The 18,744-nt window shown below is 41.0% G+C and overlaps 1 protein-coding gene across 1 annotated transcript; it reads right to left on the bottom strand.

Moving 5' to 3' along the window:
• Positions 1-800: 800 nt before the first annotated feature.
• Positions 801-15,184, bottom strand: LOC149281008 (vomeronasal type-2 receptor 26-like). The gene is made up of 6 exons (XM_089499823.1): positions 15,132-15,184; positions 8,078-8,369; positions 7,662-7,936; positions 3,380-3,473; positions 2,579-2,702; positions 801-1,717 (listed from the first exon to the last, which is right to left on the bottom strand). Exons 1-6 carry the CDS (start codon positions 15,182-15,184, stop codon positions 801-803), a joined length of 1,755 nt encoding a protein of 584 aa, XP_089355949.1.
• Between the last annotated feature and the right edge of the window lie 3,560 nt (positions 15,185-18,744).

Raw genomic sequence — 18,744 nt, forward strand, 5'->3', positions numbered from 1 at the left:
CAGGTCATCCCTAGTTAGATTGAGCTCTGGTTATACTGGGAAATAAGTTCACATTAGTATAGGTGAGTTTTTTTGGCAAACTATGTTTGGAAGGGTCACAAAACAGACTGTTGTAACAATACCTTTAGTGACATAGTATTTATTCCATAATAAAAAAGGATGTCATAATAAAGTGTAGTACGAGATTCACTGGCCAACCAAGCTTTGTTTTTTTACTTCCCAAATGAACACAAATAGTATAAACATGATCTGGAATATATTTTATTTTATTAGATATTAGTGTCCTTTAAAATATTTTCAACTATCAGTATGCAAATGATCAAGTGCAGAAGGAAATAAAAAATAATTTAGGGATTCGTGTTTGATTCATTGTCTTTTTCAGGGATGGATATGAAGTCTGGAGGGTCCATCATCTCAATTCCAATCATGGAATATTTTAATTGTCCCGAATCCAGACATTGACTAATTTATACTAATAAACATTATATCTACAAAATGTCTATAGAGGTTTATTTTAATCCTGTTGTGTGTGTTTTGCTTTGTGTGCTGCTGAGTTTCTCTGTTTTGCAAACACGTGGACTCCTCACCTTTGCTGTAACTAATAAAAGATAGAAGGGTTAACATAGTTGCTTTTTATAAGTAGGATCAGACTTAAATATATGCTTCTTAAAAGTCCACGATATTGAGTATTGTGTGCAATAATGTGTTTTAATGTCTGGAAAACAAATTCAGATTTCTGAAATTGACCATTGACAGTTATAAGATAATCCAACTTACAATGCAGAATATGTTTCTTATAACTATTTGGTTAGACCATTAATTCTGCTTCCAAGTAAATATGTTTTTGTATTCAATTCCTGTCTAAAAAGAATTACATAGCATTTTGGAATAAATATACATCCTACAAGTCCTGCACTTGAAGCCACTATGGCAAAAATCTCTACGGCCACCATGTTCTTTCCTTTGGTGCTCAGATAGGCCGGGATCATCGCAATCCAAACGCTGCAGAACACCAGCATGCTGAAGGTGATGTACTTGGCCTCATTAAAACTGTCCGGTAATGTCCTGGCTAAAAAAGCTATAATAAAGCTAACAGCTGCCAGAAGCCCCATATAACCCAGGACAGAGTAGAAGGCGATAACCGAGCCTTCATTACACTGAACAATGATCTTTCCCTGATAAGAGTGCATGTCCAGCTCCTGAAATGGGGGGGAAATAGCCAACCAGGAAATATTAATGATAACTTGAATGGATGAGCAGAGCAGTACTATAGAATTGGAGATTTTCACACTGACCCAGTTTGCCCAGGAGCTGCCGGGTTTCGCGGCTCTGAAAACAATATAGATCATGATTGTTTTGCTTAAAATACAAGACACGGCTAACGAGAAGAGGACTCCAAAAGCAGTTTGGCGCAGCATGCAGGTTACATCCTCAGGACGACCGAGGAACAGAAACACACAGAGGAAGCTCAGCATGATGGAGACCAAGAGGAGGAAGCTGAGGTTCTTGTTATTGGCTTTCACAATTGGGGTATCTCTGAAGACAATGAAGATCAGTAATATTACAACAGTTACAAGACAAAACAGAATTGATGCAAAGGAAAAAACAGCAGCAACTGCATCCAAATATGATAGAAACTCCACCGATTTTGGAATACACCGATCCCTTTTCTCATTAGACCATTTATCACTTGGACAAACAATGCAGTTCTCACTGTCTGAAAAATAACACAAAGTAATATTATGCCTCAATATGTAAATTAAACATTAAATATAATATAGTATATAGTTCCCTCCCACTAAGTGTATCCATATTAACTAATGTTAAATTACTTCTTTTTTTTTACATTTCTTAGATTTAAACTGAAAATAAACAAAAATAGCCCCAAATCTAATCGCCCCAATTTTCCTTCGCCTTGTTTTAGTTTCAGGAATCATATGCCTATCCCATGCGTGTTTCAAGTCACTTGCTGCACTAACCTCTACCACTTTTGACAAGAATCTGGTCCACTTATCTCACATGGAAGTAAATGTAACGGAGGAGCTCAATGACCAAACAAGGAACAAAAACAAAACCCCACTATAAGTAGATTTCCTGAGTAAATGTACAGTTCCTAAACCCATTGAAAACAATGCATTTTGAACCCGTACATGTACGGGCTTTGTCATTAAGGGGTTAAACCGTTACTACTTTTTATGTTTTTAATGGGGTTTTTTTAGTGCACTAAAGACGCATTTGTGAAAGTGAACCAGCTGTGTGCAGAAGCATGGAGGTTGGAGCTTGTGTAAAAAGGTCTTTCTCATAATATCTGTAAGGTGCTTGGTATCACAGCTGGTTGTCGGCTGCCAGGTAGTTTTTCTGCTCCCCCCGGGTGGGGGAGGTTATGCCCAGCTCTAGTCAACCCATGCCTGTGTTGTTTGTCTATTATTTTGATCACTTATAGCTACACCTGCCCCTCCGTGTGGCTCTCAATGCCCCACAGCCCAACTCCACCTTCTACCTTACCAGGAGCAGGCTTTCATTCCTACACACCTACTATGAGTAAATTATGTGTATGATTCTATATAATCTATTATACCAGATCTATTGGATATCTCTCCCTCTGAGCACCGGACACAGTCGTAGCAGCAGATTTGTCCTCCAGGTCTCAGAACTTTTCGATATCCAGGCAAACAGTTCTCTGAACACTGAGACCTTGGAATCTACAAACAGAAAAAAAAATAGTTCTTGTTTGAACCAAATTCCTTTGTTTTGAAAAATACATTAGGAGTAGAACATGATTGGATGATTATCTAATTAGAAAATCATTCAACAAGATCAAAATAATTAATTGCCTTAATTCACAAGCCCCTGGTATTCTAATACATTTATGCAATAACCGTGCAAACAGCAGCATATGAAAGTGTTCTCTAAGGACAGTATAATAAGTGCACGTGCAGTGGACATTGTCCATGTGGTGGCTCCACATAAAGTGCAATCATAAACCTGAAGGTGCCGCGAAGATGCGGACGAAGAAGAAAATGCATGAGTGAGAGAATGTGAGAGAGGGAGGAAATACTTGCCTGGACATTTGTGTGTTATCTGGGGAGGTTTTCCAGCGCCTGGCTTAGCGAGGTCTGGCTGGGAGGTCTGGTTAGTGGGTGTTTAGGATGGTCAGTCTTAAGTGTGACGTTTATGGCCCTCATGCTACAGGTTTTTCACAAGTTAGAACCATTACACCATCAAAGTGGTTTTGTTTTACCATCTTTAGGATGTATGATGCTGGTGAGTTTATATTATTTCTGTTAAATTATTTTTAATATACTCTATGCCTGTAAAGTTTATAGAAATGTAGCTTAATTTTAATGTAGGAAAACAAAACCAATAACCCCCCCCTTACCTGGTTGTCTTTGTTCCTCCATATTGCTAAATGCGAGTCAATGATGAGCTGCTGGCCCTCTGGAGCCCACTCAGTGAAGTTACCCACAACGTTTCTAAATGCAGACTTATTTGATAAAAACACCCAATTTGTAATTGTGTAATGGTATGCAAATTCTCCATGTTCATCGTAAAATGTGCGGCCCAACTGAGATGAAATTATTATCCTTTTTATATAGCGATGCAACTGTTAAAAATGATTTAGAACAAAACAAGAGGACATTCACAGTCACAATGTAGGAGAATTTTCTTCTACGTCATTAATCAAGAAAATAAAAATACCTCCAATTTTACAACAGAACCCACCCAGACACTCAACTAAAATAGACCTATTATTCATCTACTGGAACTTCATATTATTAGCTAGCATCAACCCTTCATCAGTCTACATCACATCGTTAGAACCAACAGCACCAGGGTCACCATGAAGGCACAATTTAGAAGAAAATATTGTTCTTTGGTAAATAACGTTGGATTTTGCATGTGAGCTGCAATTAGTGTTAGAATGGCAATATAACTTAAGAGGTAGCAAGTAACAATTATATAAAATATACAACAATATACAACATAAAGGCTTCTAATACGTTGCAATCATTTGCAAGGAACTCATAGACATTAAATGCTATTTCACTTCTCTTTAATGCTGCATGTGTAATACCCTAAGCCTTTTCATGCCCTTTTTCAATTTGAAGATTGCTCCTCTTCCTGTACCATGTGTGTAATAATATTAAATACTAATAAATGTTAAAATAGGTACCAAACAAGGTGCTTTCGCTAGGGATACAATTTTAAAAAACCCTCTCTGTCCCAAGACAAAGTTCAAAAATTGCAAACAATATAATGTAATATTTAAGATAGGATTTTGCTGTCTAATAAAATTACCAAAATCTCTGTATATTCTCAAGGGATGCTGCTGATCATAAAGCAAGATTTTCCCTTCAGTGACACCTAACTTGTGGAAGAAATATATAAAACTACAAAACAGTGGGTTTTGCTTTTGACTTTTTGATGTTCATCATTTAGTATGGATAATACTATACATGTAAAAGTCATATCACAGCAAAGACCTTTGTCCATATACACCAATCAGCCATAACATTATGACCACTGACAGGTGAAGTGAATAACACTGATAATCCTGTTATCATGGCGCTTGTAAGTGGGTGGGATATATTAGACAGCAAGTGTACCTTTCTTCATCAAAGTAATGTGTTGGAAGCAGGAAAAAGTGTAAGGATATGAGCAACTTTGACAAGGGCTTAATTGTGATGGCTTGACAATTGAGTCAGGGCATCTCCAAAACTGCAGCTCTTGTGGGGTGTTCCTGGTCTGCAGTGGTCAGCACCTATCAAAAGTGGTCCAGTGAAGCCAAAACAGTGAACAGACTACAGGGTCATGGGCAGCCAAGGCTCGTTGATGCACGTGTGGGGCGAAGGCTGCTCCGTGTGGACAAATCCTTACTGTAGCTCAAATTGCTGAAAAAGTTATTGCTGGTTCTAATAGAAAAGTGTCAGAACACACAGAGCACTAAAGTTTGTTGAATATGGGGCTGTGTAGCTACAGACCAGTCAGGCTGCCCATGCTGAGGGGTCAGCATGGGCACCGTGACTGGTCTGCAGCCAAAAGCACCTACAATGGACACGTCAGCATAAGAACTGGAAGAAATGGAAGACGGTGGCCTGGCCTAATGAATCACGTTTTCTTTTACATCAGGTGGATGGCCGGATGCGTCATTTACCTGGAGAAAACATAGCACCAGGATGCATCCATTGAGGCCCCATCTAACAGACCTAAAGGATCTGTTGCTAACGTCTTGGTGCCAGATACAACGGCAGACCTTCAGTGTAGTGGAGTCCACGCCTCAACCCGTCAGGACTTACACAATATTAGGCAGGCAGTCATAATGTTATGGCTGATCTGTATATACACTCACTGGCCACTTTATTAGCTACACTCTTTGCTAGTATTGGGTTGGACCACCTTTTGCATTAAGAACTGCCTTAATTCTTCATGTCATACTTTGCACAAGGTGCTGTAAACATTCCTCAGAGGATTTGGTCCATATGCACATGAAGGCATGATGCAAACCTCCTGTTCCACCACATCCCAAAGGTGCTCTATTAGATTGAGATCTGGTGACTGTGGAGGCCATTGGAGTTCAGTAAACTCATGGCCATGTTTAAGAAACTAGTTTGAGAGAATTATTATTATCTTTTATTTCCAACAATTTATGCAGCACTTAATAAAATACATATATTCAAGGGGTATGACAAGACGAGAATTGACAGACAAATTGATACATTAATGGGAGAGGGCCCTGCTCGCAAGCTTACAATCTTGATGGAATGGGGTGGAACAAGCATAAGGCACAGATAAAGAGTGAGAGGTAGTGTGGGGTTGTATCAGTGACAGGGAAGTGGGTTTTGAGATGTTTCTTGAATGGTGGGAGGGCGAATGCTGAAGGTTCGGTGAAAGTAGATTCCAGAGATATGGGGCAGCCCTATTTTTATGAAGATAGCTTCCTACTGGAAGTAGCCATCAGAAGATGGGTACACTGTGGTCATAAAGGGATGGACATGGTCAGCAACAATATTGGGGTAGGCTGTCACATTTAAACAATGCCAAGTGTGCCAAGAAAATGTCCCCCACACCATTACACCACCCCCAGCCTGAATCGTTGATACAAGGCAGGATGGATCCATGCTTTCTTGTTGTTTACATCAAACTCTGACCCTGCCACCTGAATGTCGCACCTGGTGTCAAGACTCATCAGAGTGGCATATAGGGGTATGAGACATTTCTGGAGGCAGGGTGGCATATAGGGGGTATAAGGCACATAGGGGGTTAAAAGGCATATCATGGGGCAGAGCGGCATATAGAAGGGTATAAGGCATATCAGGGAGGCAGACTGTCATATAGGGGGTATAAGGCATTTCTGGGGGCAGAATGGCAATCCTGTGGGCAGATGTGCATTACTGGGGGGGGGCAGGTTGGCAAATAAAAGGAAATAAAAAACAAATATTTCTCAATCATAGCTTTTATTAAATATGAACAAATAGTTTACATTAATTAATAAAGAAATAAAAGTTTCTTGAAAAGAATATCGTGAAGAATTATGTGATCTCTGTTTTGTTCCACTGAATAAAATGGAACTTTTTCAACTAAAAATTTTTGCAGTAGCAAATGTTTTGATTCCAAAATCAAAGGAGGGAGTCCAACATTCGCCTTTTTTAATTAAAAAAAAATCTCTGCTGCTGTGGACTACTCTTCCAATGATGCTCAGCCGGCATTATGGTGCACACTGGGCTGGCTGAGAATCATATGAATTTTAGTTCACAGCTAGCATCTGCAGCTTTACTGTTGCTGCACTTCCCATGACACTCAGCCAGCATCATGGAAGTAGTATGTCTGGCTGAGCCTTATGGGAATTCAATTCAATGTGTTGGTTATTTTTAATACGCATGACTCTGCTGACAAAAATAAAGTGTGTTTTAAGTGGCGATGCGAGCGCGACATTTTAAAGTGCGATTGCTTGTATTGGTTCCGCGAGATTTAAAAAAAAAAAAAGTGCCCCTCTTTCACATTTTGAAATGTTGGGAGGTATGAGGTGTAAAGGCTGACCAGAATTCATATTCTTAAATAAAGCCTTAGAAATTCTTCCTGTATGTCCGTCAGCGTCTGACACGTGAAGCAGTCTGTATTTCATACATACCTGGTGTTTATAGATGTTTTGGATTGTATTTCCTTTTGCTTTCTTGTTATAAAATAAGTGCATGTCATGCAAAGCTTTAGCTAAAGCACTCACTGAAATAAACACCCGAGGAGAAACACCAGCCGTCAGATGATCTTTAACAAATAATTTAGGTTTCCCGCTGCAGTTACACAGAGATATTTCATAGATCTCTTCATAAAGCCTATTCTTTTCAGAATTTTCTGATAAACATTTATAATACAATGCCCATATATATTCAAGAAGCTTGTCTGCTGGACGGTTTGAAGGATGGATATTATCAAAGAAACTTCTGGTATCCGGCAGCGCTAGAGGATGCGGTTCTATGGCCAGACTGCCATTCAGGGGTTCTACAAAGAAATCTGTGAGATATTCATTGGAAGCCCAGGAAGGAGGAAGGATTAATGTTATATCTTTATGTTTGAGACACGGAATTAAAATGTCAATAATCCTGGTGCTGAAAGAGCCGCAGAGTATAATAATCCGAGCCGATGACATTAAAACAGTTTCTGACATCATTTTCATATTTTCAGATAGTTCTTGTGATAAAATAATTTTTACAGTAAAGGAAATACAAATTCCATAACTGGTCAGATACGCTCTCAGAGCCTGACTCTCTGTCTCTCCGGTGTCATCATCAACCGTGAGAATTCCCACCCAGGTCCATCCGAAATGTTTTAGAATCTTCAATATAATTTTATTATAGACAAGATAATTTTGAACAGAGCGGAAGAAATGCGGATAAACACGTCTATCACTCAGCGCATAGTCTGTCGCTCCATAACTGATCTACAAAACAGAAGAGAAAAGTGTAAACATTCTGCAGTAAAGGTTTCTAATAACAGCTTGGAGTCAGACATGGTTGTGATCTCACCATGAAACTGAATGCTAATGTCAGACAATACATGGAAGACCATTCAGTTTACTCACCTGTGCGTATCCATACACCCCTAGTAACTGTGCTATGGGAATGGTAGTACTTGAATGGTGATCACCAATAAATCCAGCCACGTTGTTAGAATTCGCACAAGAGTAATTAGGGACGGTCATGCCGCGGCCAGACAAAATCTGAAGAATGCTTTTCACAGCTTTTCTTTCATCTAAACAGGAATCATATATATGATAACCCAGGGTAATATTTGGTAAAATGTTTGGGTCGTTGTTCAATGTTTCAATGGCGAAAAGAAAGACCAGTAAATTGATGTAATCCATGAGACCTGGGCTGTAAAGGTAGATGAATTAGATTAAAGCAGAAGAACATAGTCAGAGGTCTCCCAGATAAAAACACTTATTAAGACTTTGTAGGAATACCATGTTACCATCAACTGGCAAAGGTTCTAGATTTAAACAAATGGCAAAACAGGTCATGGATCAGTAGAGAGTACTAGTGTGAGTGCCGTAATTACCCTCACATATTTATTTAATGTAGGGCATGTCCTGCGGAAGACAAATCAAGAACCTTGTGAAATATTTCTCTGGCTAGGTTTCCACTTGGTTTTTTTTAGCTAAAAACGCCCATAAAAATGCCAATAGCGCCACCTGGCATTTTTTTTGTGAAAAAACGCAGCAGCCAGATGTTAGCTGTTCTTCAATAGGAAATCGCAGAATGCCATATCCACTTGGCGTTTTTTTGTTTGCCGTTTTTTCAGTCCTCTTTGGCGTTTTTCTGCTTTTTTGGCCCCTGTGGCAGATTTTCAGAATCGCAGCATGTTCACACTCTGGCGTTTTTTGCAAGGAAATCTTGGCGTTTTTCTCCAATAGAAGTCTATGGGAGAGAAAAAACGCCATGAAAAAGCCATGTGGGTTTATTGCCTTGGCGTTTTTTATGGCGTTTTTTCCACAGTTACAATGCAGAGGATGGACCCAGTATCTGTGTGTCCTACGAGAAATAGGCTGGAAACAAACAGTTTCACACAAAACAAAGTTCATATTGAATTCTACACCATTTGGAACAAACATGCCATTACAAACAAACATACGCGACACATCAACTGGATCCTGCGTGCCAAAAGCAACAGCAAACAATTTGCACCATCATTTGGGGCCAATCTTCCTAGAGGAGCAGACATTCGGAATAAAGCATGCCTTACAAACCACAGAAAAGAGACAAAAGGGTCCGCCGGGGCGTTTAAGTAGAACTCTACCAAGTAAATGACATCAGGGGGCAGATACTTGCCATTTATCCTAATCCCTTTTAGCTGGGTGAAACTTCTAACTTGTAAAGGCTGGAAAAACTGCAATTTCCACAGAAAGGCTAAAACGCCAGAAAAAACTCCAGAAAAAAACGCCAAAACGCAGAAAAATGCAGTGGCAGTTTTCTTGGCGTTTTTCATCAAGAAAAAAAACGCAGGACAAAAACCCAAGTGGAAACCTAGCCTCTCTCAAGCCCATTCCTAGCCCTGCCTGAGATAGTTGCAAATGTCTGAATACAGTGGACAGTGGTGGTCATGGCTGAGTCTGGTCCCACCCAGTACAACATGTGGCCCCTCTTGAAAATGTCTATTTTAAAAAAAAAACAAATCTACACCTTATTTGTATAAAAATTCACCTTATACACTTCTTTTGAAGAGAAAAATCTTATGGAATATAGGAATCCTTGGGAGGTACATAGTATAGTCCCTCTATTTCTGTCTGTTCCCTCCTCAAACTCTCAATCTCTTTTTCTTTTCCTAATGTGTTTTAATTTTCTTGCCAATCCTACATAGTGTCAGTCCTAATGTTTCACGTGTTTCAAGAGTTGGTTTAATAAAATAAAATGTAGTCAACATTTCGGTTAACCTTTGTAGCCATTAGCATGCATTTATCATGTTCTCAAAAGGGGATGTCAGCTCCTTAGCGTAAAACACAATGACCTCTGTTATACAGATACGTATTTTCTCCAATATCCTGATAATATTTTTTTTAAATCTATATGGGTAGATTTACAAAAAGATATTAACTCTCCCAATCAAGTCAATAGCATAAAATTCATAATATTGCAAGAAAAAAAAACACATCTTACATTGTGTAAAGTTAATTTCACAAGACAGCCTAATAAAAAGTAATAATAAAAAAGCCATAAATATGTATATATTTGCCTCAAAATAGCACCAGAGCATGTGTGCAAGTTATACCACGCAGGGGGAAATAAAAAATGTGTGAAAACAGCTGGACAGCAACTGGATTTACTGCTTAACATAGTCACTTCCCTTAGTTGTTTTGGGCTCTCTATGAAATGAATTTGTTCTGCAGATATTATTTTTATGGTTAGTTGTGGGAACTTACATGATACAGACTATTTGGGGAGAAAAATGATCCTGTCCAAAAAAAATATAATTCTTCATTTGATTATTCACCGTGAGAACTCCTCCAATTATAAGGTCCCCATCTTTAAAATACTCAAAGTCTTCAAATGGTTTGATGGCTTGCAGATGACAGGCCGGTGCTGGGCTCTGGATCTCAGATCTGCAGGGCGTCACACACAGGAGCAACAAACAAACGAGACGTTTCAATGGAAGAGACCCAGCGATCAGCATCATGCACCCCAGTAACCTGCCGAGTGCCAGAGAGTGTCTGCCGGGTTCGGTGGAGTCGAGCACCGTGTGGGTCAGTGCCATCTGCTGCATCTGATATCATTGTAATGAACCTGAACATCTCGGCTCTTTTTATACAGTGCGGTCTCATTCATTGCAATGGAGTCTCAATATAGATGCAGGACTTTGTGTTTTGGGATTGCAATTCTATGTTGGTTTTAAATTATAAGAAAACCGCAGAGCGCCGGTAATTGTCTGCATGGACAGAAATATACAAACGCAGACTTTAATCAAATGTCTTTAGAGTATTAGTTAGTTTTAGAGGGAAGTTTCATTCATCGGCAGTTTTATGTCCTTTAATAATATTTATCGTTTTCTCAGATGTAAATGTTATTCAGCACTTTTAATTTATCATTGATTTTTCTGCATATGTTATGGTTATTTTTAAATTTAATTCACGGAGGTGATTGGATATGATTTTATTCGATTTTAATTTTAAATAATGTGATTTAATACAGAAATGCACAATTTGTGTTAATGTACCTTTTGTATTCTAGTTATATTCATATTATCCAGCTCTGACATCCACCATTAGCATAGTCAGGACATTTTTTTTTTTATAAAATGTCACTTCCTTTAATCCCCAGGAAGTAATAACCCACTTCCTGGACTCTCCCTGCATTATATCAGAAGACTGAGCACAAGCCTATAGCGCTAGAGGTTGTTTAAGCACTTCAGACGTGTCTTTCAATTAAGACTCAAGTTTGCAATGTAAGCAAATTGATAACTTGAGTTGCTATAAGAATTTAGCAGTTAGGATAGCGTTCTGGGTCTTCTCCAGATGAGTGAAGCTGGAGCCCTTGTACAACTTCTCTGGAAAAAAGACTCACTTGAGATGGCAGTCATAACTGTGCTATGGGAATGGTAGCACCTGATTGGTGATCACTAATAAATCCATCCACCTTATTATCATTCACACAAGATTAATTAGGGGCGTTGCGGCCAGACAAAATCAGTTTTTGGAAACTCCTCATATTTTCATTTATTTTGGAATAGAGTTAGAGGGAGGGATTAGAAGGAGCTCAGTTTTAGACATGCATCAAACCCATGCATGGGTGGTATCACTGTTCTCGGGAAATGTTGCTGAACACATATCGAGGTGTTGTTTGATAATAACGTATACCTGGAGCTATAAATTTATACCTATAGTGTAATTTGTGTGAAAAAAAATACAAAAAAGTAATATCACAAACTTTGGCAAAGGCTGGTGGTAGAATCTTATGCATGGAAGGGGTTACAGTACTGGCATTTCAAATACCTTGAGGTGTCTTGTTTTAAAAAATATATGGTTTGATTGGGTAAATAGCATTGGCCAGCTTCAAAGATACCTAAAATAGAACATGAGGGAAGAATTACCAGATTTGGAAACAAATTGGTTTTGAAATAGCAAAATCCTACTTGTACTTATTGCCCAATAACTTGTAGAAAAAAGCAAAAAAAACCCATGAAAACAGGTATTTCTAAACTAAGGACAAATAATATAATCTAAACACGAGACATTAGGTCTGTCACTTTAAATCATCCCTGTAACTATGGAAACCGAACATTAACCCTTTTGTACTAGTTTGATATATATCTATATATATATATCTGTATAAATATATACATGGTCAGGAGTATAACTAAAACCCTGCATACAAACACAGGGAACACTGTTACCCAGCTATACAGCTCTCCACACCAGCAGCAAAGGGCGAAATATTACCCTAACCACAGGGGAGCATATAGCGAGCTAAGAGAATCTGCCTGTCGGATACAATCTGCCCTGTGCAGGAGCATACGCTTCCAAAATGATTGGAAAGTGGTGAAGTTAGTTAGCACTATATCGGCCCCAAAATCTGGAAAGAGTTAAAGTAAAAGCAATTCAGATACCCAAGGGGTAAATTGGAGTGGCTGGGTTCAAAGATAGGGTGTAGGCACAGACTGACCAAAATGGGGGGAAAAGTGCACTTCCCAAATGTGGCCTTTTCGCTCCCAAACACCAGGCAAATCCATGCATGGGTGGTATCACTGTTCTCGGGAAATACCTGGAGCTATAAATTTATACCTATAGTGTAATTTGTGTGAAAAAATACAAAAAAAATTAATACCACAAACTATGGTAAACTGTAAACTTTGTTACAGTACTGGCATTTGAAATACCTTGAGGGGTCTAGTTTTCAAAAATATATGGTTTGATTGGGTAAATTGCATTGGCCGGCTTCAAAGATAACCAAAGTAGAACATGAGGGAAAAATTATCAGATTTGGAAACAAACTGGTTTTGAAATAGCAAAATCCTACTTTTACTTTTCGCCCAATAACTTGTAGAAAAAAGCAAAAAAAACAAAACATGAAAACATTAGGTATTTCTAAACTCAGGACAAATAGTATAATCTAAACATGAGACATTAGGCCTGTCACTTTAAATCACCCCTGTAACTATGGAAACCGAAAGGAATACTGTTACCCAGCTTTACATCTCTCCACACCAGCAGCAAACGGGTTAAATATTACCCTAACCACAGGGGAGCATATAGCGAGCTAAGAGAATCTGCCCGTCGGATACCCATTGTACAGTGCTACGGAATTTGATGGCGCTATATAAAACAATAAATAATAATAATCTGCCCTGTGCAGGAGCATACGCTTCCAAAATGACTGGAAAGTGGTGAATCTCTTCCTTTCATAACCTTATTTCCTGCTCACAGACTCCTCCCCTGTCACTAGTTTCCTGTTCATACCCACTGACCTGAACCCCATGCTCTGCATATGTTAATGATATTCCATGTACAGTCCTAAGTGTTAACTCCTTAAGGACCAGAGCTGATACACTACAGGGTCGTAGCAATTTTGATGTTTTGGCTATGTTTTTCTCCAGTCGTTATTTCCCTTTTTCTTATTATTATTTACATAAGTTTAATAAAATCTAAAAACATTGGTACATAAATATGCAGCTAGTATAAATGGGAAATGGGAAAATAAACCCTAAAATACAGTTGTTAATTTGCCCTGAGGGTCCTTAGAGTCACAAAGAGGTTAATAAAGGGTTGTACCTGTGATTAGCCAGTAGAGGGCAGTCATTAGAGATCCCAGCATAGTCTACATAGACCATCTGGTGTCTCAACAATTTATGCTGAGTGTCGCTACACATGATCGGTCAACGTGAAATCAGTAATGCAGACTTCAGTCTGTCACTGAAAATGTCTCGCTGGTGCAAATATTGATATAAGCTATTTCACTTAAGATGTCATAGCAAACCCTTTGGGTATTAAGACATTAAATTCCGCGACTGTATTAACCTTTATTATATCTACAGATTGTTATTCCTGCTATAAAATTATATAACATTTTGCAAAAGATATACATCCTAAAAGTCCAGCACTTGAAGCCAGTATGGCAAAAATCTCTACGGTCACCATGTTCTTTCCTTTCGTGCTCAGATAGGCCGGGATCATCCAATTCAAACTCTGCAGAACACCAGCATGCTGAAGGTGATGTACTTGGCCTCATTAAAACTGTCCGGTAATGTCCTGGCTAAAAAAGCTTTAATAAAACTAAGAGCTGCCAGAAGCCCCATATAACCCAGGACACAGTAGAAGGCGATAACCGAGCCCTCATTATACTGAATAATATCCTTTCCTGATAAGAGTGCATGTCCAGCTCCTGAAATGGGGGTGAAATGGACAACCAAAAAATAATAATTATAACTTGGACAGATGAGCCAAAACAAGACAACAGAGCCAGACAGTTTGATTCCAAGACATTTTCTCCAGACACTGCCAGGTTTAGTGGCTTTAAAAGCAACACAAATCATGATAGTCTTGGCCAGCACAGAAGACACGGCTAATGAGAAGGCAACTCCAAAAACAGTTTGGCGTAGTATGCAGGTTATATCCAAAGGACGACCAAGGAACAGAAAGACACAAAGGAAGCTCGTCATAATGGAGACCAGGAGGATTAGGCTGAGGCTCCAGTTATTGGCTTTTATTATTGGGGTATTTTTGTATGAAACAAAAATCCCTGATACTGTAACAGTTAGAAGACAAAATAAATTTGAGATTGATGTAAATGCTATAGCAACAGTATCATCATAGGACAAAAACTCTTCCAATTTGGGAAGACACAGAAGACTTCTTCTCATTGGGCCATTCATTGTGATGGGTTCACACATTCCCTCCCATGTAATGTCTTAAAAAGAGGTTATTCTCCACCCTAAGTGATAAGTTACCAAATTTCAATTCTATATATGTGGATAGGTCTCACATTCAATAGATGAAATCGTGAGCACAAGTATAAGAAAGGACTGAGAATTCAAAATAGTCATTATTTATTAAAAATAATAAAAATTACAGAAATTCAAAATTAAAACAGAGTATAACATAGAATGCCTATTAAAGCTTATATGCATAAAAAATTATAAAAAAAAAATACCAGTCAGTCTCGATATGAAGTCTCGCTTCAGTCTCTCGGTCTATGTCACGCATCGCGCGACTCACCCAGCCGTCTCGTCGTCGTCGTCGTCTGCCTGCCTGTGGAGGTCCCGCCTCTTAACCCAGAGTGACCTGTTGGGGCTCCCCTGGACCCTGAACCTGCTACACAGTTACCTGATCGCTTCTCAGGGGATAGAAAGTTGTACAGAGGGATTATGATGGACTATCAATTATTGTTCGCTATGAAGCCCCGTACCTATCATAACGACGATGTAAAAATCAGGACTGTGATCTCCCTGCTGTCTGGTGAGCCTCGCGCCTGGGCTCATCACTTGTTGCATACGCAGAGCCCTATACTCCACGAATGGGACGCTTTTATCGAAGCCTTGGATGCCTTGTACGAGGATCCCAACCGCCTGGCCACTGCCCAGGCTGCCATACGGAACAGCAGACAAGGCAGGAGGGCCGTGGAGGAGTACGCCATTGAGTTCAAGGGCATAGCTATAGAAACCGGATGGAGCGAGATCACTTTAATCGACAAATTCCGGGTTAGGACTCTCTGAGAACCTGAAGGACGAGCTGGCACGGGTGGGGGTTCAAAACACCCTGGAGGCCCTCATCCAGCTGTCTATTCAATTGGATCGGCGACTCAGAGAACGTCGACGAGAGAGCCTGTGCATTTCCCACCACCGGTAGAACCACGTCCACAGCCCCCTCTACAGCTGCCTCACGTTCTGTTGCCACGGATGAACCGATGCAGATCGGACTTGTAAAGGGATATCTCCACATAAATCACATAAAAAAAATGGTACCCACTACCTTTGATCCCCGAATTACTAGAACGCCTGCAAACCACCTCTGTCTACACCAAATTGGATTTACGGGGTGCATACAACCTACTCCGAGTACGAAAAGAAGACAAATGGAAAACCGCGTTCCGGACCAGATATGGTCATTTCGAGTATCTAGTGATGCCCTATGGGCTCTGCAACGCCCCGGTCTCCTTTGAGCACCTGGTCAACGATGTCCTCCGTGATCTCCTCGACCGGTTTGTAGTCGTATATCTGGACGACATCCTGATCTTCTCCTCTTCTCTAACTGAACACAAAAAACACGTACGCACAGCGTTGGAACGGCTACGCCAGCATCACCTCCTTGTGAAACTGGAAATGCACTTTCCATGCCACCCTTATCGAATTCCTAGGCTTTATCATAACCCCAGGCCACCTGGAGATGGACCCAGAAAAGGTGAAAGCCATTACCGATTGGCCCCCTCCGCAGAACAAAAAAGAAGTACAAAAGTTTCTTGGTTTTGCTAATTTCTACAGGAAGTTTATTCATAATTTCTCATGAGTGGCCCAACCTCTGACCCATCTCACCAAGAACCAGTCGAAATTCGTCTGTACAGAAGACGCACAAAAAGCGTTTACAAACCTCGAGGGTCACTTCACCACAGCCCCCATACTAGCGCTTCCAGATCCTGATAAGCCGTACTACCTGGAAGTGGATGCCTCCGAATTGACCACCCTGGCTATATTGTCCCAAAGAGGTGAAACGGACGACCATCTCCATCCAATCGCATTCTACTCCCAGAGGCTTAGCCCGGCCGAATGGCGACATAGGCGACAAAGAACTCCTAGCGATTAAGCATGCATTGGAGGGATGGTGTCATCTTTTGGAGGGCACCACTACCCCCATCACGATCTATACTGACCATCGTAATTTGGAGTACCTCAGAATGGCCAAGAGACTGCGCCCCCGACAAGCCAGGTGGGCTCTTTTCTTTTCCCGTTTCCTGTTCCACGTCACGTACAGACCCGGATCAAAAAACGGCAAAGCAGACACCCTATCCCGCATGCCTTGTCCTTCGAAGTCACAAGACACTGCTCCCGAACCAATTCTTAGCCACACGTTCCTGTCTGATGGAGAAAATAAAGAGGATATCTCCCCCATGTCCAATTCCTTCTCCCAAACCGGGACTATTGTACGTTCCTGAACCTGTTCGGATAGATGTATTATGTCATTGTCATGATTTTCCCCTCTCTGGTAACGGAGGCCGGAGACAGACCTTTGCTGCTCCTTCTCACCCATGGTCTCATCTGACTGTGGACTTCATAGTGGAATTGCCCCGATCTCAGAAACATACAACGATCATGGTTGCTGTGGATAGACTCACGAAAATGGCTCACTTTATCCCAACCAAAACCATTCCCACAGCCAAACACACCGCTCTGTTGTTCTTTAAGGATATATTCAGACTCCACGGTTTCCCCGCTTCCATCATATCAGACAGAGGCACTCAGTTCATATCGAAGTTTTGGAAAGCCTTCTGCGAACAACTACAAATCAAAATACGCCTCTCCACGTCCTTTCACCCACAAACAAACGGCCAGACGGAACGTACAAACCAAACGCTGGAACAATACCTGCAGTGCTACACAACCCATTCACAAGACGATTGGTTGAAACTGCTTCCTGCTGCTGAATTTGCCTACAACACCCATGTGCACAGTTCCATCCACACTTCACCCTTCTTTGTCAACTATGGGTACCACCCGTCTACCCTCCCTGATCTGCAGAGTCCCTGTCCTGTACCACAGGTTGAACAACTGGTTCACAACCTCCAACAAGGATTTCTCAGAGCAAAACTTTGTCTGCAGGACACCCAAAAGAGACAAAAACACCAGGCTGACAGACGTCGACACCCTGCTCCGTCTTACCAGAAAGGACAAAAGGTCTGGCTATCCACCAAGCATCTCACACTGTCCTGCCCGTCCGGTAAACTAGGACCCAAATATATTGGTCCTTTTTTTTTTCGATTGGAACTACCTGCCTCTCTCTCCGCATTCATCCTGTTTTCCATGTGTCCCTGTTGAAGCCCTACGTAACGGATCGTTTCACCTGTCATCAACCAACCAACCCTGGTCCTCTCCAGGTCGATGGGGAACCGGAATATGAGGTGGAATGTATACTCGACTCTCGCATCCATTATCGTCGATTGGAATACCTCTTACAGTGGAAGGGCTATGGGCCTGAGGAGTGATCCTGGGAACCTGCCATGCAGGTGCATGCCCCCTTACGGATCCGCTCCTTCCACCGTCGCCACCCTGATAAACCGGCGCCTCGAGACCTCCGGAGGCTGTGTCCTGGGAGGGGGGTTCTGTCACGCATCGCACGACTCACCCAGCCGCCTCATCGTCGTCTGCCTGCCGGTGGAGGTCCCGCCTCTATGATGACGGGGGCGGGTCCTCCACCATATGCCCCGTCTCCCCGGGAACCAAGGGAGACGTTGTGACAGGGCCAGGCTAGCTGGCTCATGTGTCATATGAAGTTTAGCCGGGTCACGGAGCACTTTTGTGTCCGGTTCCGTATACCGTGACCCGGTAATATATTATATTGTGTATTATTGTGTAACCAGCCCAGAGACTGATGTGGCTTCCACTCCAGTCTTCAAGGAGACAATCCTATAATCTGGCTGGGGCTCTTAATCAACACAGCCCTGTCTGCCCAGACGGCACCCGCACTACAGGGGGGATAACACAGGTGGGGGAACCCATTGTATTCTGTAATCCCCTCACCTGATACATCCCCTGTATACCGATGGGATTTGTGAT

This window comes from Sceloporus occidentalis, unplaced genomic scaffold, assembly GCF_023333645.1.
Source record: "Sceloporus occidentalis isolate IW3139 unplaced genomic scaffold, rSceOcc1.0.p SCAF_140, whole genome shotgun sequence".
NCBI classification, from domain to species: Eukaryota; Metazoa; Chordata; class Lepidosauria; order Squamata; family Phrynosomatidae; genus Sceloporus; species Sceloporus occidentalis.